This window comes from Typopeltis vanoorti, chromosome 16 (assembly GCF_054136105.1).
Source record: "Typopeltis vanoorti isolate ZY-2024b chromosome 16, IOZ_Tvanoo_1.0, whole genome shotgun sequence".
In the NCBI taxonomy this organism is placed as follows: domain Eukaryota; kingdom Metazoa; phylum Arthropoda; class Arachnida; order Uropygi; family Thelyphonidae; genus Typopeltis; species Typopeltis vanoorti.
In genome coordinates, this window is record NC_143564.1 from 34339575 (window position 1) to 34360910 (window position 21336).

At 35.5% G+C, this 21336-nt stretch overlaps 1 protein-coding gene across 1 annotated transcript in view; it reads left to right on the forward strand.

The window, feature by feature from the left end:
• Positions 1-857: 857 nt before the first annotated feature.
• The window catches only part of ND-B14.5B (NADH dehydrogenase (ubiquinone) B14.5 B subunit), a 56147-nt gene continuing 35668 nt past the window's right edge, over positions 858-21336 (forward strand). Inside the window, exon 1 of the mRNA XM_090406127.1 lies at positions 858-1101. Coding sequence (XP_090262253.1) covers positions 951-1101 — 151 coding nt within the window. The 5' untranslated portion in view covers positions 858-950. The remainder of the gene's footprint in view (positions 1102-21336) is intronic.

Sequence of the window (21336 nt, forward strand, 5' to 3'; positions counted from 1 at the left end):
TTTTTGCTATAAAACTGAATAGATTAGCCTGCACTTTCAGTAACCGGGTGCAGTGCTCTATTACAGGGGCGAATTCTCCATGCTTGCTGTGCAAGCGCATTAATTGAGAAAGAGTAATATATATTTGTTAATTAATGCATGCATTTATAAGCGTTCCATTTAGGCTTTTATTTTTGTAGACAGAAGATGTATTAAGGTTGTTCGGCAATAATTGAGTTTTGCGTTGTTATCGAAGGCCGATGCTTGCTCGTCTAGTCAAAGCTACCTTGGGTTGCTCGGTTGTTGGAGCTTCCAGGTCCTCGCAGCAGCACTGTGATTTCATGTGTGCGCATAGCCATCTCACGTCGTCTCACTCTGTTGCTTAAACACAGGTCATACGCAGTCAACATAGCTCTAACCAGTGAGCTTCAGCCGCCCATTACAAGTGTGCGTGTTGCTTGGGAAAATTAAGTTACAATCAACTTTTTATGACGATGTTATTGATCAGTTCATAAAGAAGAACCGTAGGGTAGAATTTGTATTCAAGTTGCTGAATTGAAAAAGATAGAATATCATTTGTAAAATAAATGTTGTATTCGTATGATTAAATGTACATAAATTTCTAAATATATTGTTTTAAATGGTCAGTAATTCATTATTCCGCTAATCAGACTTCAATCACACCTCTCACTCCTTGAATGATAACAAGAGAAAGCTTGAATTTCAAGCCCACCCCTGCTCTATTAGAATAAATCAGTTATTTGTTATTCAAATCATTAATTACATCTCATGTTATTTTGTGAGCGTTTATGCTGAAGTCTTTAAATTTCTAGAAACAGATGGTTCCATCTAGTGACAAACTTGGGGTTGAAATTGTTATATGTTAACTTCAGATTTTTTTGTGTGACTAATATGTTGCTTTTTTAGTTGGTCGAGGTTATATGAAAGATAAAGGTGGTTAGTATACTAAGATGGAAATGTCCGAGAGTGGAAGTAATGAGATTGATTTAAGTAAAGGGAAGTTCGCTGTGAAGAGGTATTTTTATTCATTTGCAGGAGCTGCTTTTGGAGCCGTACTGGTTTCATTTCAGAATTACTTGACTCGTAGACCTGTAAAGAGCGGTGAGTGAGTGTTTAACCTTAATAAGGGTTTAGTTATTTCTTGTGTATTAGTTTTTGTATTATTTTATAGAATCAGTTTGGAAATCACGAACTAATTTTGTTAGAATTACATGAATACCCATCGAAGAAATATTTTGATATAAAATTAGGACATTTGCAGGGCACTGAAAATGTCCAGTTACCAAAAAAAAATTAATTAAAAAAAGAGAGAAATGTTCTAAAGAAATGGTTTAGCATGCGAGACGTTCCCTTTATTTTTCTTTTTAGATGACTTTTTTTCAGGTCAGTAAATCATAGTAGCTTTTACATTGAACTGCCATTAAGGTAGTGTACTCAGGGCACCATTCATTTCATCAAGCTTGACTTTTTGCAACCCAAGACTACTGCTGCTGGAAGTTAGGAATGTACACCACAACCAAGTGTGTTGCAATAACTTTTAACTAGTTATGTTTAAATGTTTTATAATTAGAAATTTTGAAACTTAATGAAGTGGAGCAATACTTTTTTTTTATGTGATTGGATTGTTTTCAGTCTTCTGATCCATTGCAATGAGCATATCATTGAAGCAGAACTTATTGGTATAGAAACATTTATTCTCCATTCCACTAGAAATTCTCATCCTTTATATAAACTTCACTTCTCTAAGAAGTGTGCCAAGATTGTCCAGTTGAACGTAAGAAAAGACTTTCATTGAAATCAGCTTTTACTGTTTATCTCAAAGCCTGAATTAGCAAAAATCTTAGATGAAAAGTAAGAAGCAATCTCTTAGTTTTCTCCTTTTCCTCTAATATTTGTACAGACATTCTTGTATATATCCTACCATTTTAGACTCAACATTCTATGCTACTTTTCATTTTGCATCAGGAGGAGAATAAAATAATATTTTTCCAAACTGCATGCCGACATTTTGCTTGTACATTGGAATATTACATTTTGATGGTAGTTTTCCAACGTACTGAAGATTTATGCTCCAGAATTGACTCCTATTCTTTCTTTTGCTGGTATATGTTTTGCAGCCCAAAAATTATCCAGTAATTGGGGGGAGGGAACCTTGGAGTAGTTGAATGTTTTTTTTTTTAAATTTTTTTTTTAAGGTATTTTAAAAGTAATGAAGAAAAATGTTTACACTAACTTGGAGCATCTAGAAAAGTTGGGGTTATCTTAAGTGGTTGATCATAGTATTTCTAAGGCTTTGGTAAAAAGGCTTGTTAAGTAAGTTTCTATCATATGGTCTTCAAACTTTTTTAATTTTGTTGCCAGCTTTCTGCTTAGATACATATGTAGTGGATGGATCTTTATCTTCACAATTTGTAACTAATGATGGTATTTCACAAAAGTCTGCCCTTTTCTGCTCTCTTCATTTCTCTTATCAGTGATCTTTTTCAGTATGACTTCAAATTCAATAGTTTTGTTGATGACAGTGTGACTTCTCTTTCTTGTTTGATAGGTCTTCAGGTACACAAATCACCAAAACTTGGAGAACATCCCTTCAATTTAATATAAACCAAAATAATTTCCAAATGATGACCTTTATATGAAAGTCATCATCTGGAGTATATATATATATATATATATATATATATATTATACATACACACACATATAAAGTAACAAGCTTTGCTACGATACACATACTGTACTGATATCGCACTAAGTTAGTCAACTTAACACTACTGGCCTTTATTTTTTGGAAGTTTTTAAAAAAAAAAAACAAAAAAAAAAAAAAACTACTAAATCAAAGCTAAAGTCTTGATATCTGTTTGGTTAAGAATCACTAACAGATAAATTAGCAGAAGTGATACTAGAAGTTACTCACTGATAAATTAGAACCAAAACAGTAATATTGGTGATAGCCATTATATGAAATAAGTGCTGAAATGATTGCTTACTCCTAAAGTGAGGGTTTGCTGGAGATCTTGAAACGGAAGTTTTGTGGATCGAATGTGTGTCATCCATATTGTTTAGATTAGGGTAGATTAGAATTTCACAGGCTTTCTTAAATTTGCATTCATACCAAGATTTTGTATAATATAAGGAATAGGTACCTTTCCAATCAGTTTGGTGTAGGGTGTTAAGAGCATTATCAGAAAGGCCTGATTTACTGAAAGTGTTGAAGTTGTCATTTTTTTTTAATTTATTTTTTTTTTATTATTTTATTTTTATTTTTTTTTTAAGGATTGGAATTGTGTTCCGTTTCACCAGTTTACATTAAGTTGTAATGGATTCTGTATATCGAAGGGTGAGATTGGTGGGGGGAGGAATCCTTGTAGTAGTTGAATATTTTTTTTTTAATAGCTATTCTAAAAGTAGAATTAAGATTGTAATAGTGTAGCATTCTTTTTGTTTTATTAGATATTCCTTTAATGTATGGAATAGCTCTGGTTTTCATGTTGGAGGCTTAATGGATTTTTTACAACACTCAAAAAGAATTAAAATAGAATTTAATACTTCCTATATTTCGTCCTAGTCACTAGGACATCTACGGGGATTACAAAAACAATTAATGTAACATATACACAAATAACAAACAATACTAAGCCCAACCACGTGGGTGACACTAAAGTCCTATCTAGGTAGAGCACCCTCTAAGGGCAGTAGTAGGTGGCCTGGAATGTAAGGTGGGAACTCTGGTACTACTGCTCTTAGAGGGCGCTCTACCTAGATAGGACTTTAGTGTCACCCACGTGGTTGGGCTTAGTATTGTTTGTTATTTGTGTATATGTTACATTAATTGTTTTTGTAATCCCCGTAGATGTCCTAGTGACTAGGACAAAATATAGGAAGTATTAAATTATATTTTAATTCTTTTTGAGTGTTGTAAAAAATCCATTAAGCCTCCAACATGATGTCCTCACAGCACTTAAGCCTCTACACACGTAGCTCTGGTTTTACTGTAACTTCAACCTTAATAGTGTCCATCCACCAAACCCCACATACTCTTTTCAGCAGAAAATCAAATCTCACCTTTCTCTAGCACCATCCATCTCATCCTTTTCAAACTACACACTGTTTAACTCCTTTCGAGGAGTTAAACATATGGATATATGCACAGACACGACCCAAGGGTTGTGTCTGCACATATATCCACTCTGACATACCTTGCCAGAGAGCACCTAACCTAAAATCACCCAACTTTGACCTTCTTTGGTTGAAAATTGATGGGATATTTAGTGGGGTGTTACTACAAACCAAGGAGCACAGAAGGTGGGGACCAGGAGATGTTTAGACAGTTGAGCTTGGCAAGTGCAAGAAGAATGATTGTTATGGGAGATTTTAACTACAACAGTATAAAGTGGGGAGAGGAAGATGCATGTAGCAAAAAAGGGAATGGAATTTCTAAAATTCTCGAGGGACAAATATCTTAGGCATGTAATAGGTACTGTCGGTGCCAGGTTATTTTGTGCCCTAGGCAAAGTTTACAAGTGCACCCCTTATTTCACAAGTTGGATATTTTTTAAAATGAAATTTTAAATATAAAAAATAAAAATTATTTTGACATGCTTTATTAATAATATACAAAATAATATACAATATGTATAATATATGAAAATCAAATTTTAATTTTTCTTCAACTTTGCAAAATTTTCTACCATTTACTTTAAATCTAGTGTAGAAGTGCCCCCTTCATGGCTTGCACCCTAGGTGGTTCCCTGGTTTGCCTAAATGGTAATGCCGGCCCTGAATAGAGGGAACAAGAGGTTCAAGAGTTTTGGATTTGGTTATAGCATCAGAAGTTGATAATAACTGAGATGACATCTCTCCCACCAGTTGGAGAGAGAGTGACCATGTGGTTTTGACTCGGAAGATGAATAGACATGTAGGAGCATCAAAGAGACGGGAACATATGTGGAATTATAAGGCAGATGATTATAATAGTCTTAGACATCAACTTGGGGAAGTGTTATGGAGGGAGGAATTGGAAGGCTGAGATATCATTAGTGCTTGGGAAATTGTGAAGGAATATTTTTGTTAGCAGCAATAGTAAGCTGTATTCTACAAGTGAAGAAGAGGACACAATTTGGTGTAAAGTGGATGACAAACAAATATTAAACAGGAACTGCATGTGAAAAAGAGGCTATGGAAGAGATATAAGTAGACAGGTGAAGAGCAGATGCATGAAGAATATAAGACACAGGCCAGGAGAGTGACTAGTATGGTAAGGAAGGCGAAACTGGAATATGAGAAGAGATTAGCCCTAAGATCCAAAGAAAATCTTACGGAATTTTTTAGCTATGTGGCCAGTAGGAGGAGAAATGATTGTGGAAGAATGACATTGTAGGATAAAAATGGGAATAGAGTGGACATAGTGGAATTATTCAATGAACACTTTATTGGTGTATTTCATACTGGAGGAGTAAATTTTAATACTAGAGGGATAGGGCAGGTTTGAAGTTTAGAGATGCAGGGGGAGAACATGTTCCAAATACTACGTACTCTGGATGTCAGTAAAGCTGTGGGACTGGACGGTATTTCACCATGAGTTTTGAGAGAATGTGCTAAGGAACTAACAGCTCCTTTGACCTGGCTTTCAATGAAAGTCTGGCTACGGGAAAGGTGCCCAAGGAATGGAAGGAAGGTAAGATAGTGCCATTGCATAAGGGCGGTAGCACACTGTAAATGTCTAATTATAGGCCAGTTTGTGTGTCATCAGTAGTTAAGATCTTGGATAAATTAGTTAGGGACCATATACAACATTGGGCAGATAAGGGTAATGTTATTTGTGAGGGGATGCTCTTGTTTTAGTAATATGCTAGCCTTTTATAATAAAGTTACAAGAGCAGTAGATGAGGGAAAGGCATATACTGCCATTTTCTTGGATTTAGTGAAGGCATTTGAATGCCACATGATAAGCCGATATTTAAGTTGCAGCACATGGCTTTGGATGTCAGGTTGGTCAACTGGATTCAGGATTGGCTGTCTGATAGGTATCAGAGAGTTGTGTATACAGGGGGCAGTTTCAAGGAGGCAGAGGGTTACAAGTGGGGTCCCACAGGGCTCAGTACTGGAACCTATATTGTTTAATCTTTATATCAATGACATTGTCACTGGATTGCTGGGGGATCTTCAGTTGTTTGCGGATGATGTGAAGCTGGGAAGGGACACATCGATAGAACGCTGCATACTCTATTGGAGGAGATATACTGGAGGAAGTAGGGGAAGACGAGATCTGAGGTTGATGATTGATAGAAACCTGAAATTCAAGGGACATATTGCAAAGTGGTGAAGGTAACAAAGAGGATTGCTCAATAATGAGAATTATTGAGCAATCAATAATTCTCATCATAAGAGTCATCATTCCATTGTGTAAGACCCTGATCAGACCACACTTAGATTATTGTTCACATATTTGGTCCCCAGGATTTGAAGGGGATAAATTAACTGTGGAAAGGGTACATAGGTGGATAACAAAGACAGTTTCAGGACTGTACAATGTTAGTTATGAGGATCGGCTGAGAGGGTGTGGACTGTGGGGTTTGGTGGATGGAGAGGTGATGTGGTTGAGCCTTTGGGACTGTTGAGAGGTGGTTACAGGGTTGACACTGGGGAGTTCTTTTGCTTGGTTGAACAGCAGGAAGAAGTGATGACGAGGGGCCATCCCTGGAGGTTACGAGGGGAAGCTGTGGGCAGGAGGGTGAGGAGTGGTTTCTTTGCATGGAGGGTGGTTGAGCCATGGAGTGAGATGGAGTAGTGAGAGTGGTCAACGAGTTTAGGGAGTGGTGTGGTAGACTTTGTGTTTCCTGGGCGGGACCTCCCACAATGAGTCTCGATAGACTTGTTTTTCCTAGGAAGGACCTCCCACACTGAGCCTTTTGACTCTTTGGAGGCCTAAATAATAATAAAATAACCCTTCCCCTCTCAGGTAAATTCATTTGCTCTCCATCACACTCCTAATGCCACCAGCCACTCTTAGATCTTTAATTTCCTCTCCTTAAGAATTGATTCTTAAGAACTACTCTCCTAACAGCAAAATAATCCTCTTAGGAGATTTTAATGTCCATAACACCAACTGGCTTTCCTCTTCCAGTTGTACAGATCATGCAGACAGAGATGCTGAAACATTTGCCATCACTAATGACCTTACATAGGTTGTTCACATGCCAACCAGAATTCCTGAAATAGATGCAAGAAAGCTATTAGTGCTTCCAAAACAGAATTTGAACTGGCAAAAAGCAGGAAACTTGCAGCTTGCCTAAATGGCAGCTCTGCCTTTTGGTCTCTTGCCAAAGCAATTGTTGAACTTTTGACCAGCACTATTCTCACCCCTCTCATACTCAGATGGCTCTATTGCATCATCACCCACAGAAAAAGCTAATCTCCTGGCTTCACACTTTGCCTCCAATGCATGTATAATTGATAGTGGTAAATATCCCCACTCATTCCAGCTGCTCTATATTCTTTAGCCAGAAAGAGATCAGAAACCTATTGTCAAAATTAGACACAAGTCTCCTCATAGTATTCCTCCAATTGTCCTGAAGGGTTGTACACCAGAACTGACTCCTAACCTATGCAACCAGTACATATTCTCTTACTCCACTGGTATCTGTCCCAAAACCTGGAAATTGGCCTTTCAACCTATTTTCCTAAGAACAGCAACAAAACACTGCCATCTAACTACTGCCCTCTCACTCCCCTCAGTCCTATCTAAAATGATGGAGAAAACCATCAGTTCTCAACTCCTACACTGTCTTGAAGGTATTAAGGTCACTATTAAGTGACCACCAGTATGGGTTTTTTTTGTTGCCAATCAACAGGAGATTTACTCTCATATCACCCATCTCTGGACAAATGCCATGGAGAAATTTGGAAAATCTCAAGTGGTTGCACTTTATCTCTGAAGCCATTGACCAGGTCTGGAACAAAGGCTTGCTAAGCAAACTGTCATTTGGTCTATCTCAAGACTTCTGCAGTTGGATTGCCAGTTTTCTGTCTGGACACACACACACTATGTGTGATGGTAGAAGATTCCTTATCCTCTCACCATCCAACTAATGGTAGGATTCCACAAGGTTCTGTTCTCTCACCAACTCTTCCCTCTGTATATCAATGATCTACTTAAGTTGACCTCCAACCCAATACATATTGCACTTCTCTCTTTCATTTGACAAACCTTATTCTACACAACTCACTTCAAATTACAGAACATCAACCACCACTGTACTCATTTCTGATCTCCAAGTCATCCTCATATGGGATTCAGATAATCCAGTTCTGTTTTATTTCTCACACACATACAAAAAAGCCATTTTCCCCCAGTATTATTTTTGATAACACCCAAATTTCCAGACAAGATGAGATTTCTCTTCTTGGAATTACCCTGATATCAGGCCTCTCTTGGCATAAACACATCACAACCACTGCATTCTCAGCTTCTAAAAAACTAGGATTTCTCTTTCGCTCAAGACTCCCAACAGCTGTTAATCTTATACAAATCTTCCCAGCTGTTGAATACTGCTCTCACATTTGGAGTGGGGTTCCTAAAAGCTCCCTCAAAATGCTTGGCTGAATACAGAGGAGAGCAATAAATAAAGATTGATAAAAGCTTCATTTCTTACCAACTCACTTCCTCAACTTTCACACAGACATTTGGTGTCTGCAATTTGTGTATTCTATAAATATTTCCACAGTAAATGTTCATCTGAAATAGCATCAGTAATTCCCTTGGAAAAAGAAAAAACCAACAGTCTTCCTTTCCTAGACACTGATTACATGCCAGCCTGATGGATCCTTCGCTTTCTCAGTTTACAGATAACTAATCCATACAGGCAGATACATTCACCAGCAACCTTCTTCCCCTCACAACAATATGGATTTATAAAAACCCTATATGACAGGGCAAAATTAATCTGTTCACATGACAATGCTCTAATCACTGAACTAAATCATATCCTTAACATGTTCTTAGCCAATGGCTACAATCCTCCAAAAAAATCCAGATAACATTAAAACCAGTTAACCACAACTCCTCCCCCCCCTCCACCTCTTCATAACAAACATTATACTAAATCTATCACCATTCTTTACATCTGGGGCACCTCTGAAAAGTTAACCAAAATCCTAAAGAAATATGATCTGACTACCTGTTACAAACCATATAAAAAATTGGCATCCCTTATCCGCTCCAAAGATCAGCCACTTCCCCTAGACCTACCTGGAGTATACCAGGTCCCTTGCAGCTGTAAACTGTCCTACTATGGCTAAACATCTGGGCTTGCGAATTATACTCTGGATACCTGTCACAGAATACGCTGGAAGAAAGCCACTTTACTACATCGCAGCAAATATAAATACGAAAGATTATTCATGGAATCAGCCTCAGCTCTAAAAAGAACTTCCCAAACCCCAACAAATTTGGATGCATGAGACTGCGCCAAATTTGGATAGCTTGCATCATGAGAACATCAGTCCAACAGCCAAAACAACCCAATTTCGCCAACTATGGAGCACCTTTAGGACTCTAGGAATTTGTTCCTAGAATCCTACTCTCTTCGGCCTCATTTGCTAGCTGTTAGTGCTTGCATGCACTTTATTTATTTATTCGTATGGAGTTTCCTTCCTTTTTCTCCCCTGTTCCAACTGGGGTTCCCCCCAGTAGGAACAGGGTGTTCAATTCCCGTCATATGGTTGCACTTCACAACCATATGACGGGAATCGAACCTGGGACACTCCTTCCCCAGTCATATGGTTGCGAAGTGCACAGCCACTAGGCTAACCGCACAGACTGCATGCACTTATCATAGTTTTGTTACCATGGAGATGGCAATGTAAACGGTAATGGTAAACGGTATTTATTTATTGCTATTTATAGGCCTGTTTGGTTGCTGCACCTTTGTAATACCGTTATTATTATTATTATTATTATTATTATTATTATATATATATATATATATTTATTTATTTATTTCTTATTCTCACTATTCCATCTCACTATTGCGTTCTTAGTTTATCTATGTTTCGCACTACGAGTTTTATGCCTATGGATACTAGAAAATTTATCTGATAAGACTGCGCCACCAGTATCTTCTTAATTGGCATAAAATTCAGTAATACAGCTGGTTGATTTCTTTCTCTAACACAAATTCCTTCAGTAAAACTTTACAGAAACAGTCATGGTCTATTGCACTTAACTGTACTATACGCTTCAGCTATCTTACTTGGTTTCCCGCTCTTAAGTTTGCGTTTATTTAGGAATGGTGCATTGTAAAATAAACAATCAGGCGACACTCTATTGACATTTAATTAAAACACATTGTTTTACATAAAAAAAAAAACAATGTACATTAAATAAGCAATAGAGAGGTTACTCTCTCTGCCTATCCTTATATACTTTTGGTATAAAGAAACAAACTTTCCCCTTTCAATACTGAATGACTATAAAATGTAATTACTCTGTTACTTCTCTGCTTAAAAAAAATCAAATTGCCGAGACTAATTCTCTTATAAAGAGATTAGCTAGCTATGGCAAGTTATCTTACAATTTATATTCCAGTTAGCAACAAATCAGAGGACTCTCTTATAGATATTTCTTATCAGTCCATCTATGACATATCTCCTAGATTACAAAAGGAATGTACATAAAAGGATGTAACACACTTACAAAGGCTCTTTGTCATGACACCTTCCAAAAGTCCTGCATCAAAGTCTCTATGATTTTTCTTTCATCTCAGACCTTAGGTTTCTGTCTGGAGAGTCTTGTTTCAGGGGGTGCTTCGTCGGAATATTTGGCGGGTCTTGGACTGCAATCTTCCTGGTACTCAAGCTCAGGCAAGAAGTTTCAGCATACAAGCTTGAAGATCGCTCTGTGGCTTTTAGCTTCGGTTGACTTCCTGCAGCACTAGGACATCCGACCAGCACTTGGCATCGGCTGTTCTCCTAATTTTTTCCTCTGGTGTGGTTTCGCTGTAAAGTCTGGTCCTCTGGGTTCAACTGCTTCTGGTTCTCCACCGACTGCCTCTGGCTCTCTTCGGTAACAGCGCTTCACCTCTCCCGCTTCAGCAACTGGACCTTGCCTCTTTTCTGCCAGCAACTAGAGCTTGGCTCTTCTTTGTCAGCAACTGGACCTGGTTTGCCTGCTTTGTGGGATGAAAAACCCCAGGATAAACTGGAGGAAAAAACCCTACTTTTCACTTCCAAGACCGGCTAACTTGGCTATGGCTGAGAAAGATTCTTCAGCTCCTCATGTCACTGACAGGAATCGAACCTAGGATACTCCTTCCCCAGGCATATGGTTGCAAAGCGCACAGCCACTAGGCTAACCACACGGACTTTGTAATTTCCTGAAATAATTTAATAGTCATGTGTTACCAACGTATAAGCTTATCAACAAAAATAACTACTTTAGCTTCATAGAAACTTGATTACTGCATAAGGATAGTTCATCCTATCTGTATTGCTAGCTATGTCTTTAACTGCCTGCGTTCTTCTTTGCGCACAATTGTCCAAGTGAGGTTGTAAAATCATGTATAGAATGATTTTACAAAAATACCTTATATACCAATTTTATTGGTAAACAAAATTTACTAAAAATACTTGTGGGTTAATAGAGACATTTTCATATTTTTTAATTTGGAAATATTTTTTGTATATTACTGAATATTGTCACCTCAAAGGATTTTTGTAAAAGAACAAAGGAACATAAGTTTAAGAACAGTATTTTTGATGGATTAAGGTATTAACCAATGACCTGGGGCAACTGCAAACCTCAACATTGCAAAGGGGGGGGGTTTCACACCTTAATGCAATGACCGAAAAAAAGGCGGCAGGTGTAGAACAACGTAATACCCAGGGGATTACTACGTAGCAGAACCCAAGGTCATCGGTCTGGATTGGCTCAGCACGGGATAGAGACAAGCCACAACATCCTCTGGTCCAAGACACTCCTTCTACACAGATGTCACTATAAATTCGAATGCCTATTTAAAGAGTGCTGAGGCCTTACTTTAACACCCTAACTTCAATCGAAATGACTGTATATCCTTATAAAAAATATGGGAAAGTTTAATCCGGATAACATTAAAATATATATATATATTTTTTTTAAATTGAGACTTTTAATTCCTACATTAGTCTAATATTATTTATAAATTAAGATTATTATATGAAATTGGGAATTAATATCTATAATTCAGTCATCACTCTGAAATTTTTCCTCTCTTTAATGCTTAGCAATGTAGCATCACGTGGCTCGTTCTACTTTTGAATGATCAATTGTTGATATTCCACCTTGTTAAAAACTGTTCCTATGTAGCGACTGAAGATAGTCTGTTAGTTTGAGACTGAAGTATTTGGCAAATATTAAAATATTTTTGTGTTAACGTGTCTATAATTACATGTTGTTCATTGCAAAGTAGAGATTCACTGTCGTCCCATTTCTGAATGCGAGTCCTAACCAATTTTTCCAAAATCTTAACCACCACCACTCCTGAGATACTGATTGGTCAATAGGTCAACAGTCTTCACACCACCCTTGTGCAATCAGGTTACCATACATTCTTTCCGCTTCTAGGACTGATCCTTCTGGTAATATTTTATTACCAGAAGGATCAGTCCTAATCTTGCAGACTCAAATTCTTTGTATGCCACTTTTTTTTTTTTTATGTCCATCAGTCAGCCATCCATTCACAAGGAGGGGAAGGGGATACGATTGAAACATTTAAGTTATTTAAAGGATATTATAGGATTATAATACAAAGAAAATATTTGAGCACTTGGCTAGAGCAAGTGCTCAAATATTTCCAGAACAAGAAATCATCCCTGGAAGTTGGGTAAGAGTATAGTTAACAAGGGCACGAGGACTGTATTTTTCATTTGGAGAGTGTGAATGAATGGAATGGGTTGCCTGAGTCAAAATGGTTTGTGATGCTTTATCTGTTAAGGATTTCAAGGAGAAGCACAATAGATATTGTGTTGATGGTTTAGGATTCCATGGAAGTGTTCATGCAATAATAATAATTATAAAGAGTAATACATTGCCAATATTTATATTGTAATTCAGCAGTTATCATTGAAGGAAGTACAGGGTGATGGTTTGATGTAACATCAATGTGAACATGTGTAAAGTAGATGTTCACGCTATCCCTACACTTATGCCACTTTCATTCATGATAAAATGATGAATATCTTAGCTCTTTGGTTTATGCGGGTAAAGTATTCTTAAACAAATCCAGTGAAAGTCACCAGGATTCTTTAACTAATTGAATAACAGCTGTAATGACTTGGGCATGAAAATTTGCAGTGAAAGATCAAATTTATGAAAATAGGCACAACCATGGAAAACTTAAACTGCATTCTTAATCAAGAATCTATAGAACAAGTAAAACATTTCAGCTCTTTAACAAAGATGGAAATTAAATATAGCCAGTAGAATAAGCAAACCTGAGTATAGTAGGGAGTCAGTTGAATACATTTACAATAAGAGAGAAATTAGCCAAAAACAAAACTAGCAGTATGCAAGATGGTATTTAAACCAATTTTAATTTATAGATCTGAGACTTAGGATAGAAATATGTTAATCAGACTTTAGACACAGATATGAGAGTTCTGACAAAAATAAGGGGAATGAACATATGGCATCAGTGGCAGAATCATGTTAGCATTCAAGAATGCACGAATAGAGCTAATCTGAGGTGGCATGGTCACGTAAACATAATGGGAAAGGATGGGTTAACAAAACAGGTGTTTGATAGACCCATTGAAAGACCAAGATCTAGGTGGATTGCTCTAGGAGACAGAAATATAAGATATGACAATTGTTGATAGGAGATTAGTAATAATGAAAACTTAAGCATGTAGTTGTGTGCTGTCTCTGTGAATTTAATGGACCTTGATGTTGTTAATAATATCTGTAACACAGTTAACTGCTCTTGCTATTACAGTAATCTTTCTGTTTAATGACCCTCAAATAACTATACCCTTCGTTAAATGGTTCCTCGATAGGTTAGCATATGAGCTACTCCTGGAACAGCATTTAGCTATAAATTCAGTTAACTTTGCTCTTTAACTGACCAGAAAATCAATATTTCAAAATGATTGAATATCTCTTCGCCTTTTCTCATATCAGTCTGCAATTCATTTCCTACTCTACTCTATCAGACTAGTTCACATTTTTAATGATTCAAAGAATCTTTTCTTCCTTCACCACAAGCACAAATCAGTTCCATGTCCAATTTCATTCTTTAATTCTTCACACTGGTGTTAAATACTTGAATTCTTCACCTCTGAATAAATCATAGTATGTTTACTTAAGAGGTCACTTTTTTTTTCCCCCAGTTGTGTCAGCATTTTGAAATTTGGAATATTTAAAAAAAATTATCAAACAATCTCAGTTTTTGTTTCTATGAATGTACTATATACAAAGGCATATAATATGTGTTAAAATTACATAATGTAATAATTCTACTCTTAGTTGATAGCATTATTGCAATGGGTATATACTGGACTGCCCACATGCTAGTTTTCATGACTGTTAAATTATTTCAGGAAATTACAACGTATACTAAATATTAATTAAAAGAAAACTTTAATCAATACTTCCTATATTTTGACAATGTTGCATTGCCATCTTCGTGGTATTGGATTCTGATTATGTAGAGATTTAAGTAATTATTATTTGCTTCAGAATCCAACATGATCTTCCATCACAAAGGCTAGACTTGTAAATATTATTTAATGTAAACAACTTATTTTACAATTTAATATTCATATAACTACCTTTTAACTTTATTTAATTATTTAATCAAGATATATGTATTAATAACGAAAAGACTGTATTAAATATTAAGCTATTTTATTTATTACTATGTTAATATTATAAGAACTTGTATTTGATAATTTAACTGCGCATTATTTGAAATGTAAATATTCTCTATTTATTCCTGTTTGTAAAGTTTAACGTTATGTAATAGCTCAATTTTATTATATTTTGTTTGGTTGTCATGGAGACATAAGTGAGTGAGCACGTTTTGGAACACCACGTGGGGAGAAAGCTGAAAGTTTACTAAAAAGGAATTAGTTAAAGAGATCACGGGAAAAACTGATATAAAAAGCGAGGAACGCTGGAAAAGAAAAAGCATTAGAGAGGGATTGGCATTAGGTTGGAATCGGGGCATTCGAAAATCACAGTGCGATAATAGCGAGTCGGCAAGTCACTCAAGCAGCTAAATAAAGTCTACTAGTCGAGAAGCGGTTAGCTTATAAGTTTCGGAATAACAAATAAAGCTACGGAAGACAGCTGAGCGACTGCTAAATAGACTAGCGATATTTGAATTGGGATTTAATTTCAGCACTGACCTTTCAAGGACATATGGAACCTTGAAGTAAAACACGAAGTTACTAGAGGATAGTAGAGGCCGTAAAATTGATTGTGTTTAGAATTATAGTGCCTAAAGAATTAATTGAATGCCGGAGGAATGAACAACTGCGCATATAAAACCCCAAGTTAAGAATTATTGTGCTCAGTAGTAATCAGTAGTGCTTCATACAAGAACGTCTGATTATATGTATTGTTCCCGTGAATTAATTCAGTTAATGCTTAGAAGATTTATTTTAATGAGTGCTGCTTATTGTTAAAAGTGTTTACGGTTATAAAAAGTGTTTGTGTATAAGTAGATGAAGATAAAAGATTATTGGTAAGATTATTCCAACCTTAATATTTCTGTACAGAGAAGTGTGTGAGTTTCCTCCTAGAATTTCCTTATGTTAACAGTAACTATCGCAAAGATTAACTGAAGTGAAAATTTAAAGGTGTTTACTTGTAAAGCAGTGTTACTGCGATTTTATTGTATTTTGGAACTTAAGGAACTGTGAGAAGACTGTATCGGAGATGACAAATTTACCATTGTCAGAGTTTGTAAGACAGTATTATAGGAAAGGCTGAAGTGTTTCTAATAACTTAGTGATTTAATCTTGAGTGTATAATTTGTGATTATAAAATTAAATATTTGTTTTTGTTAATCTAAAGTTGTATTTTGCCTGAATCTCTTTTACTGCACCATTCATAAAATATTCGAGCCATAGCTGGTAAAATAAGTAAGTTAAATATACTCGGCCAGTATATATAATATTAACACCTAAAAGGAGAGATAGTTGCGAGTTGGTTTATCTTCAATTCTTGAACTAATTCAGATATAAAGTGGTGCAGTCTTTAAATATAAATTTTCTTTATATTTGAATTAGAAATCAACTAGCAACCTTCTATTTTGTTTAAGAACATCATAGTAAATAACAAGTCGGATCCAAGGTATAAATTAAGACGAAGTAGGATCCAACAATGGGAACATAAAACTATGATAAGTGCATGCAGGCACTTTTCAATCAGATTATTTTTATTGGCACAACAGTTCATGCTTATAGTAATGCTGTAATTCTACTACATAGACGGAATTTAATGAAATTTGATATTTGGGATATCTTACAAGTAGTTTCAGTTGAAGTCAGGTCATTTTTAGGCAATACTAAGCAAAATTTTGCCATTAGAAATATCACCATTTGATTGCCCTTTTTGAATACAGTAAACTTTTCACAGATATGAAAGTTCTTGTGATAATGATGGAAATATCATTAATCAAGAATTCAACTCCAAACAGTCAAACTGGTATTTTTATTGTTTATAGTATGAGTCTGCTGGCATGATATATATTTGATCATGAACACACACACACTGTGTGTGTGTGTGTAGTTAATGATTTGTTGGTAGGCAATTTTCTGGACCTGGCTTTGGACTAAGGTTCAAGACTTGCTGATGAATGTTTTATATAATTGGAGTGTTTCTATATTTCCAAAAACAATATAAAATGATAATACGTGTAAGGCCTTGCTTACTGAATGGAATTTAATGAAATTGTATTGAGTATCTTTATTAAAATTGATTGAATCCTATTCAATTTTTGTTTCAAATCATTTTAATGGAAAAATTAGAAGAAAAAACAATAATAAATAAGGAAATTATCTTAATCGTATATTCATTATCACAGCAATTGTAAAATGCATTTTATAATTGCTGTGAATCTTTATTAGTTAAATATTGCATATAGAATGTGTTCAGGTTTTCTCCTATCAAGTTATGTAAACAAATACACTCGGGCCTCTTTTTATGCATATCTTTTTTATGCGGTTTGAAGTTATGCAGTGCATAACTTCAAAACTTATGTACCGTTGTATATAATGAACAGTGTGTTGCAGCACATTCTGGTGTAATGCAAGTAACGTGTAAACAGTTAATAAGTTAAAAACAATATAAAATGATAATACGTGTAAGGCCTTGCTTACTGAATGGAATTTAATGAAATTGTATTGAGTATCTTTATTAAAATTGATTGAATCCTATTCAATTTTTGTTTCAAATCATTTTAATGGAAAAATTAGAAGAAAAAACAATAATAAATAAGGAAATTATCTTAATCGTATATTCATTATCACAGCAATTGTAAAATGCATTTTATAATTGCTGTGAATCTTTATTAGTTAAATATTGCATATAGAATGTGTTCAGGTTTTCTCCTATCAAGTTATGTAAACAAATACACTCGGGCCTCTTTTTATGCATATCTTTTTTATGCGGTTTGAAGTTATGCAGTGCATAACTTCAAAACTTATGTACCGTTGTATATAATGAACAGTGTGTTGCAGCACATTCTGGTGTAATGCAAGTAACGTGTAAACAGCGAGTGCTCATGAAGTTTAATTTTGCATGTGAGTGTTTGTTTTTCATTATCGTAAGTCTAAATTTTGCTAATTTTAATTTTAAAGATTTAATTTGGCGCAATAGAGAAAAGAATCAAAGAAAAGCAATTTCTTTGGAAATGAAAATTGCAATTTTAGATCGCTTAGCAAATGGAGAGGGATCTACCGCAATTGGTAAACATTTTAATTTAGGCGAATCTACTATAAGAGCAATTAAAAAGAATGAAGTCGCAATAAGAAAATCTGTCATTTCTGGCACAAAACTAAGTGCCAAATTATCATCGTACTCAAGAGATGCTTTATTAGAAAAAATGAAACGAGCTCTCGTAATTTGGATTGAGGAATTAACTCATTTAATTAAACAAAAAGCGCTTCAGTTTTATGAACAGATGAAGCAATTGGAGCCATCTATTTCTGCTTCCCAGGCTGATAAAGAATTTTCACTAGCAAAGGATGGCTAACTGGGTTTTTAAAAAGGAATGCACTTCACAACGTGAAGATTACAGACAGGTTGCAGCAACAGATGAAGCAGCCAAAAATATTCAAGAGAAGTTAGCCAAAATGATTGAAGATGGTGGATATTGTCCCGATTAGGTGTTTAATGCTGACGAACCAGGATTGTTTTGGAAGAAAATGCCTAGTTGAACTTGCATCGCAAAGTCTGAGAAAAAAGCAAGTGAATTTAAAGCAAGCAAAGATTGAGTAACGTTGTTACTTTGTAGCAATGCATCAGGGGATCGAATTTTGAAACCCCTCCTAGTAAATCGATCTCTAAGACCCCATGCTCTAAAAGGCAAAGATCTAAATCATCTGCCAGTACATCATCATAATGCATATCAAGGATTTAGGCCTAGCATGGCCTGTTCCGGCCTTAGAAGTCATCGTTGAATCGTTTAAGAGGACGTCCTGGTTTTCTTTTTCCTAATGGCTTGTACTTTAAGGCTTGTTTAGGTAATCTTTCTGTTTTCATTCTTTGAACGTGTTCCATCCATTTATGTTTATATTTTTTAATTTTTTCTATTACTGGTTCTTGGTTTAATTCTTTCATGATATCTTCATTTCTTTTGTGATCAAATAGGGTATACTTGCAGTTTTTCTCATAAACTTCATTTCTGCTGCTGTTAATCTTTGTTTGTCTTTTTGTTTTATTGTCCAGATTTCGCTTCCATACGTTAAGACCGGTAGGGCTAATGTATTGTATACTTTTAGCCTGGTTTGTTTTTGAACTAGGTTTGATTTAAATATAGAGTTAATTACACCTGTTATTTTTAAATATTTTGCAATTTTTACGTTTATATCTTTTTCATTTTCATATGTGATCATACATCCTAGGTAGTTAAATGAATTCACCTGTTGAATTAGCCTGTTGTCTTTTGAAATAGCCATCCAATGTACCTGCCGGTACATTGGATGGCTAATTCAAAGGCCTGGGTAACAACTGCCGTATTTACTGAATGGTTGAATAATTGCTTTGTACCAGAAGTGGAAACATATATGAAGCAAAAAGCTCACGATTTTAAAATTTTATTAATTGCTGACAATACACTGCATTTAGAACATCCAAATGTGTGCAGGTAGTGTTTTTCCACGCAATACAACAAGCAATGCATAATTGCTACTTTTAAAAAATATTACGTTAAACACACTTTTCAATTTATATTGGATAAACTAGAAAATGAATCATTAACAGTAACTGACATTTGGAAAAAAATTTCTGTTTTGGACTGCTTAAATCATGTTGCATCTGCTATCGCTGAAATAAGACCACAAACTTTAAATACCTGCTAGAAATCAACTTGGCCTGGATGTGCTGCAAACAGTGCAACCATTCAAATTTTTACATTATCAGCTGAAATCATTACTTTGGCACATGAAATTGGTGGAGAAGGTTTTGATACATTTAGCCAGAATGATGTAGACTAATTGCTTGTGGATAATGCCTTAAGTGACAATGATGTTATTGGATATCGATTAACTTTAGATATTGTCGAAGATCCAGAAAACGATAGTGAAGCGGAAGAAAAACCTGTCGCTCTTACTGTAAATATAATTCTAGGTCTTGAACTGTGCAATAAATTGGAAAATCATTTTCTTGTTAATGACACAAATTCTGAACGAGCTTTTAAATTCCAACGTGAGCTGAAGAACTGTATGTCTGGATATTGCGAGCTGTATAAAAAATGAGCAAAATTATCATCGCAAAGTTTAATCACTGATTACATTGTCAGAAGAAAAAAAATCAGCACAGAACGAGGGTGAAGCTAATTCTGTTTGTGAAGAACCATTGCCTTTATCATAGAATCTCATGTGTTCACTATCTCTTCTGGTGATGAAAGTGATTTTGCATAAGTTCGCAAACATTGCCGAATATTGTCTATTAGCGACGATAATTCTGATGAAAAAATGTAAAAAAAAGTTACTTTTTAATAAAATTAAATGAATAGAGCTTTAAAATAAACTTAGGCATTCTTATTTTCCTGAATTTTTATAAACATTTTTATGCGATTTTAGGTTTATTTTAATTCATTGCTTCAGTTTTATGCAGTTTTAGAAAATTATGGAACGTATCCCTAATTTTTCAATGTAAGTTAGGTCTTTTTTGTGCAATTTTTTATATGCGGTTTTCTGTGGAACGTATCTACCGCATAAAAAGACACCTGACTGTATATAACATAGTATACCAACATAGCAATAATGTATGTGCTATTAGCATTACATGTTCTGGTGCCATGAAGATAAATTTTTGAGAAATATTTTTAACTTGAATTTTTTTTTTATTTTTCGAAACCTTACTGTCTTGTTTCAAAACTTATTATAGTGCTACATGGTATAAATAATAATTATTATTATTATGGGCAGCTCCAAGGAGTCCTTAGCCTCATTGAGGTGGCCCACCATCATGTCAAGAACAACTATTCAACATTCACATAGTATCTGTCATACTTCTCCTTGAACTCATTTACAGTCATGGCACCCACAACAGATTCTGGCAGCTTATTCCACTCATTTACCACTCTCCAAGTAAAAAACCTAGCTCTAACACCCTTGCTAACCACACTCTTACCAAGCTTCCATGGATGGCCCCTAGTCCTCCCACTACCAGTCCTATTCTCATAAAATCTTCTGAATTAATCTTATAGAAACCCTTCAGTAATTTGAATGTTTCTGCAGCCCACAAATCTTCAACCTGTTCTCATAAGGTTCATTCCATAGTCCTGCTATTATCTTGGTCACTCGTCTCTGGATCCTCTCCACCTCCTCCCCATCAAGAAGAAACCCTGGTGCCCATATCTGGGCACAGTAGTCTAGATGGGGTCTTAATAAGGCTTGATACAGAGGAACAATAACCTGTTTGTCTCTGCTTGTTGAAGTGTTTTTCAGCAACCAAGTGATTTGATGAGCTGATTTTGCCACTTTTGCGATGTGTCCTCTAAACTTCAACTCCCTATCCACCAACACTCCTAAAACCTTGGCCTCGTCAATCACCTGGAGTACAGTTCCACCAATGTGATATACTGCTGCTAATCTTTTCACTGCAAAATGCAAAACCTTACATTT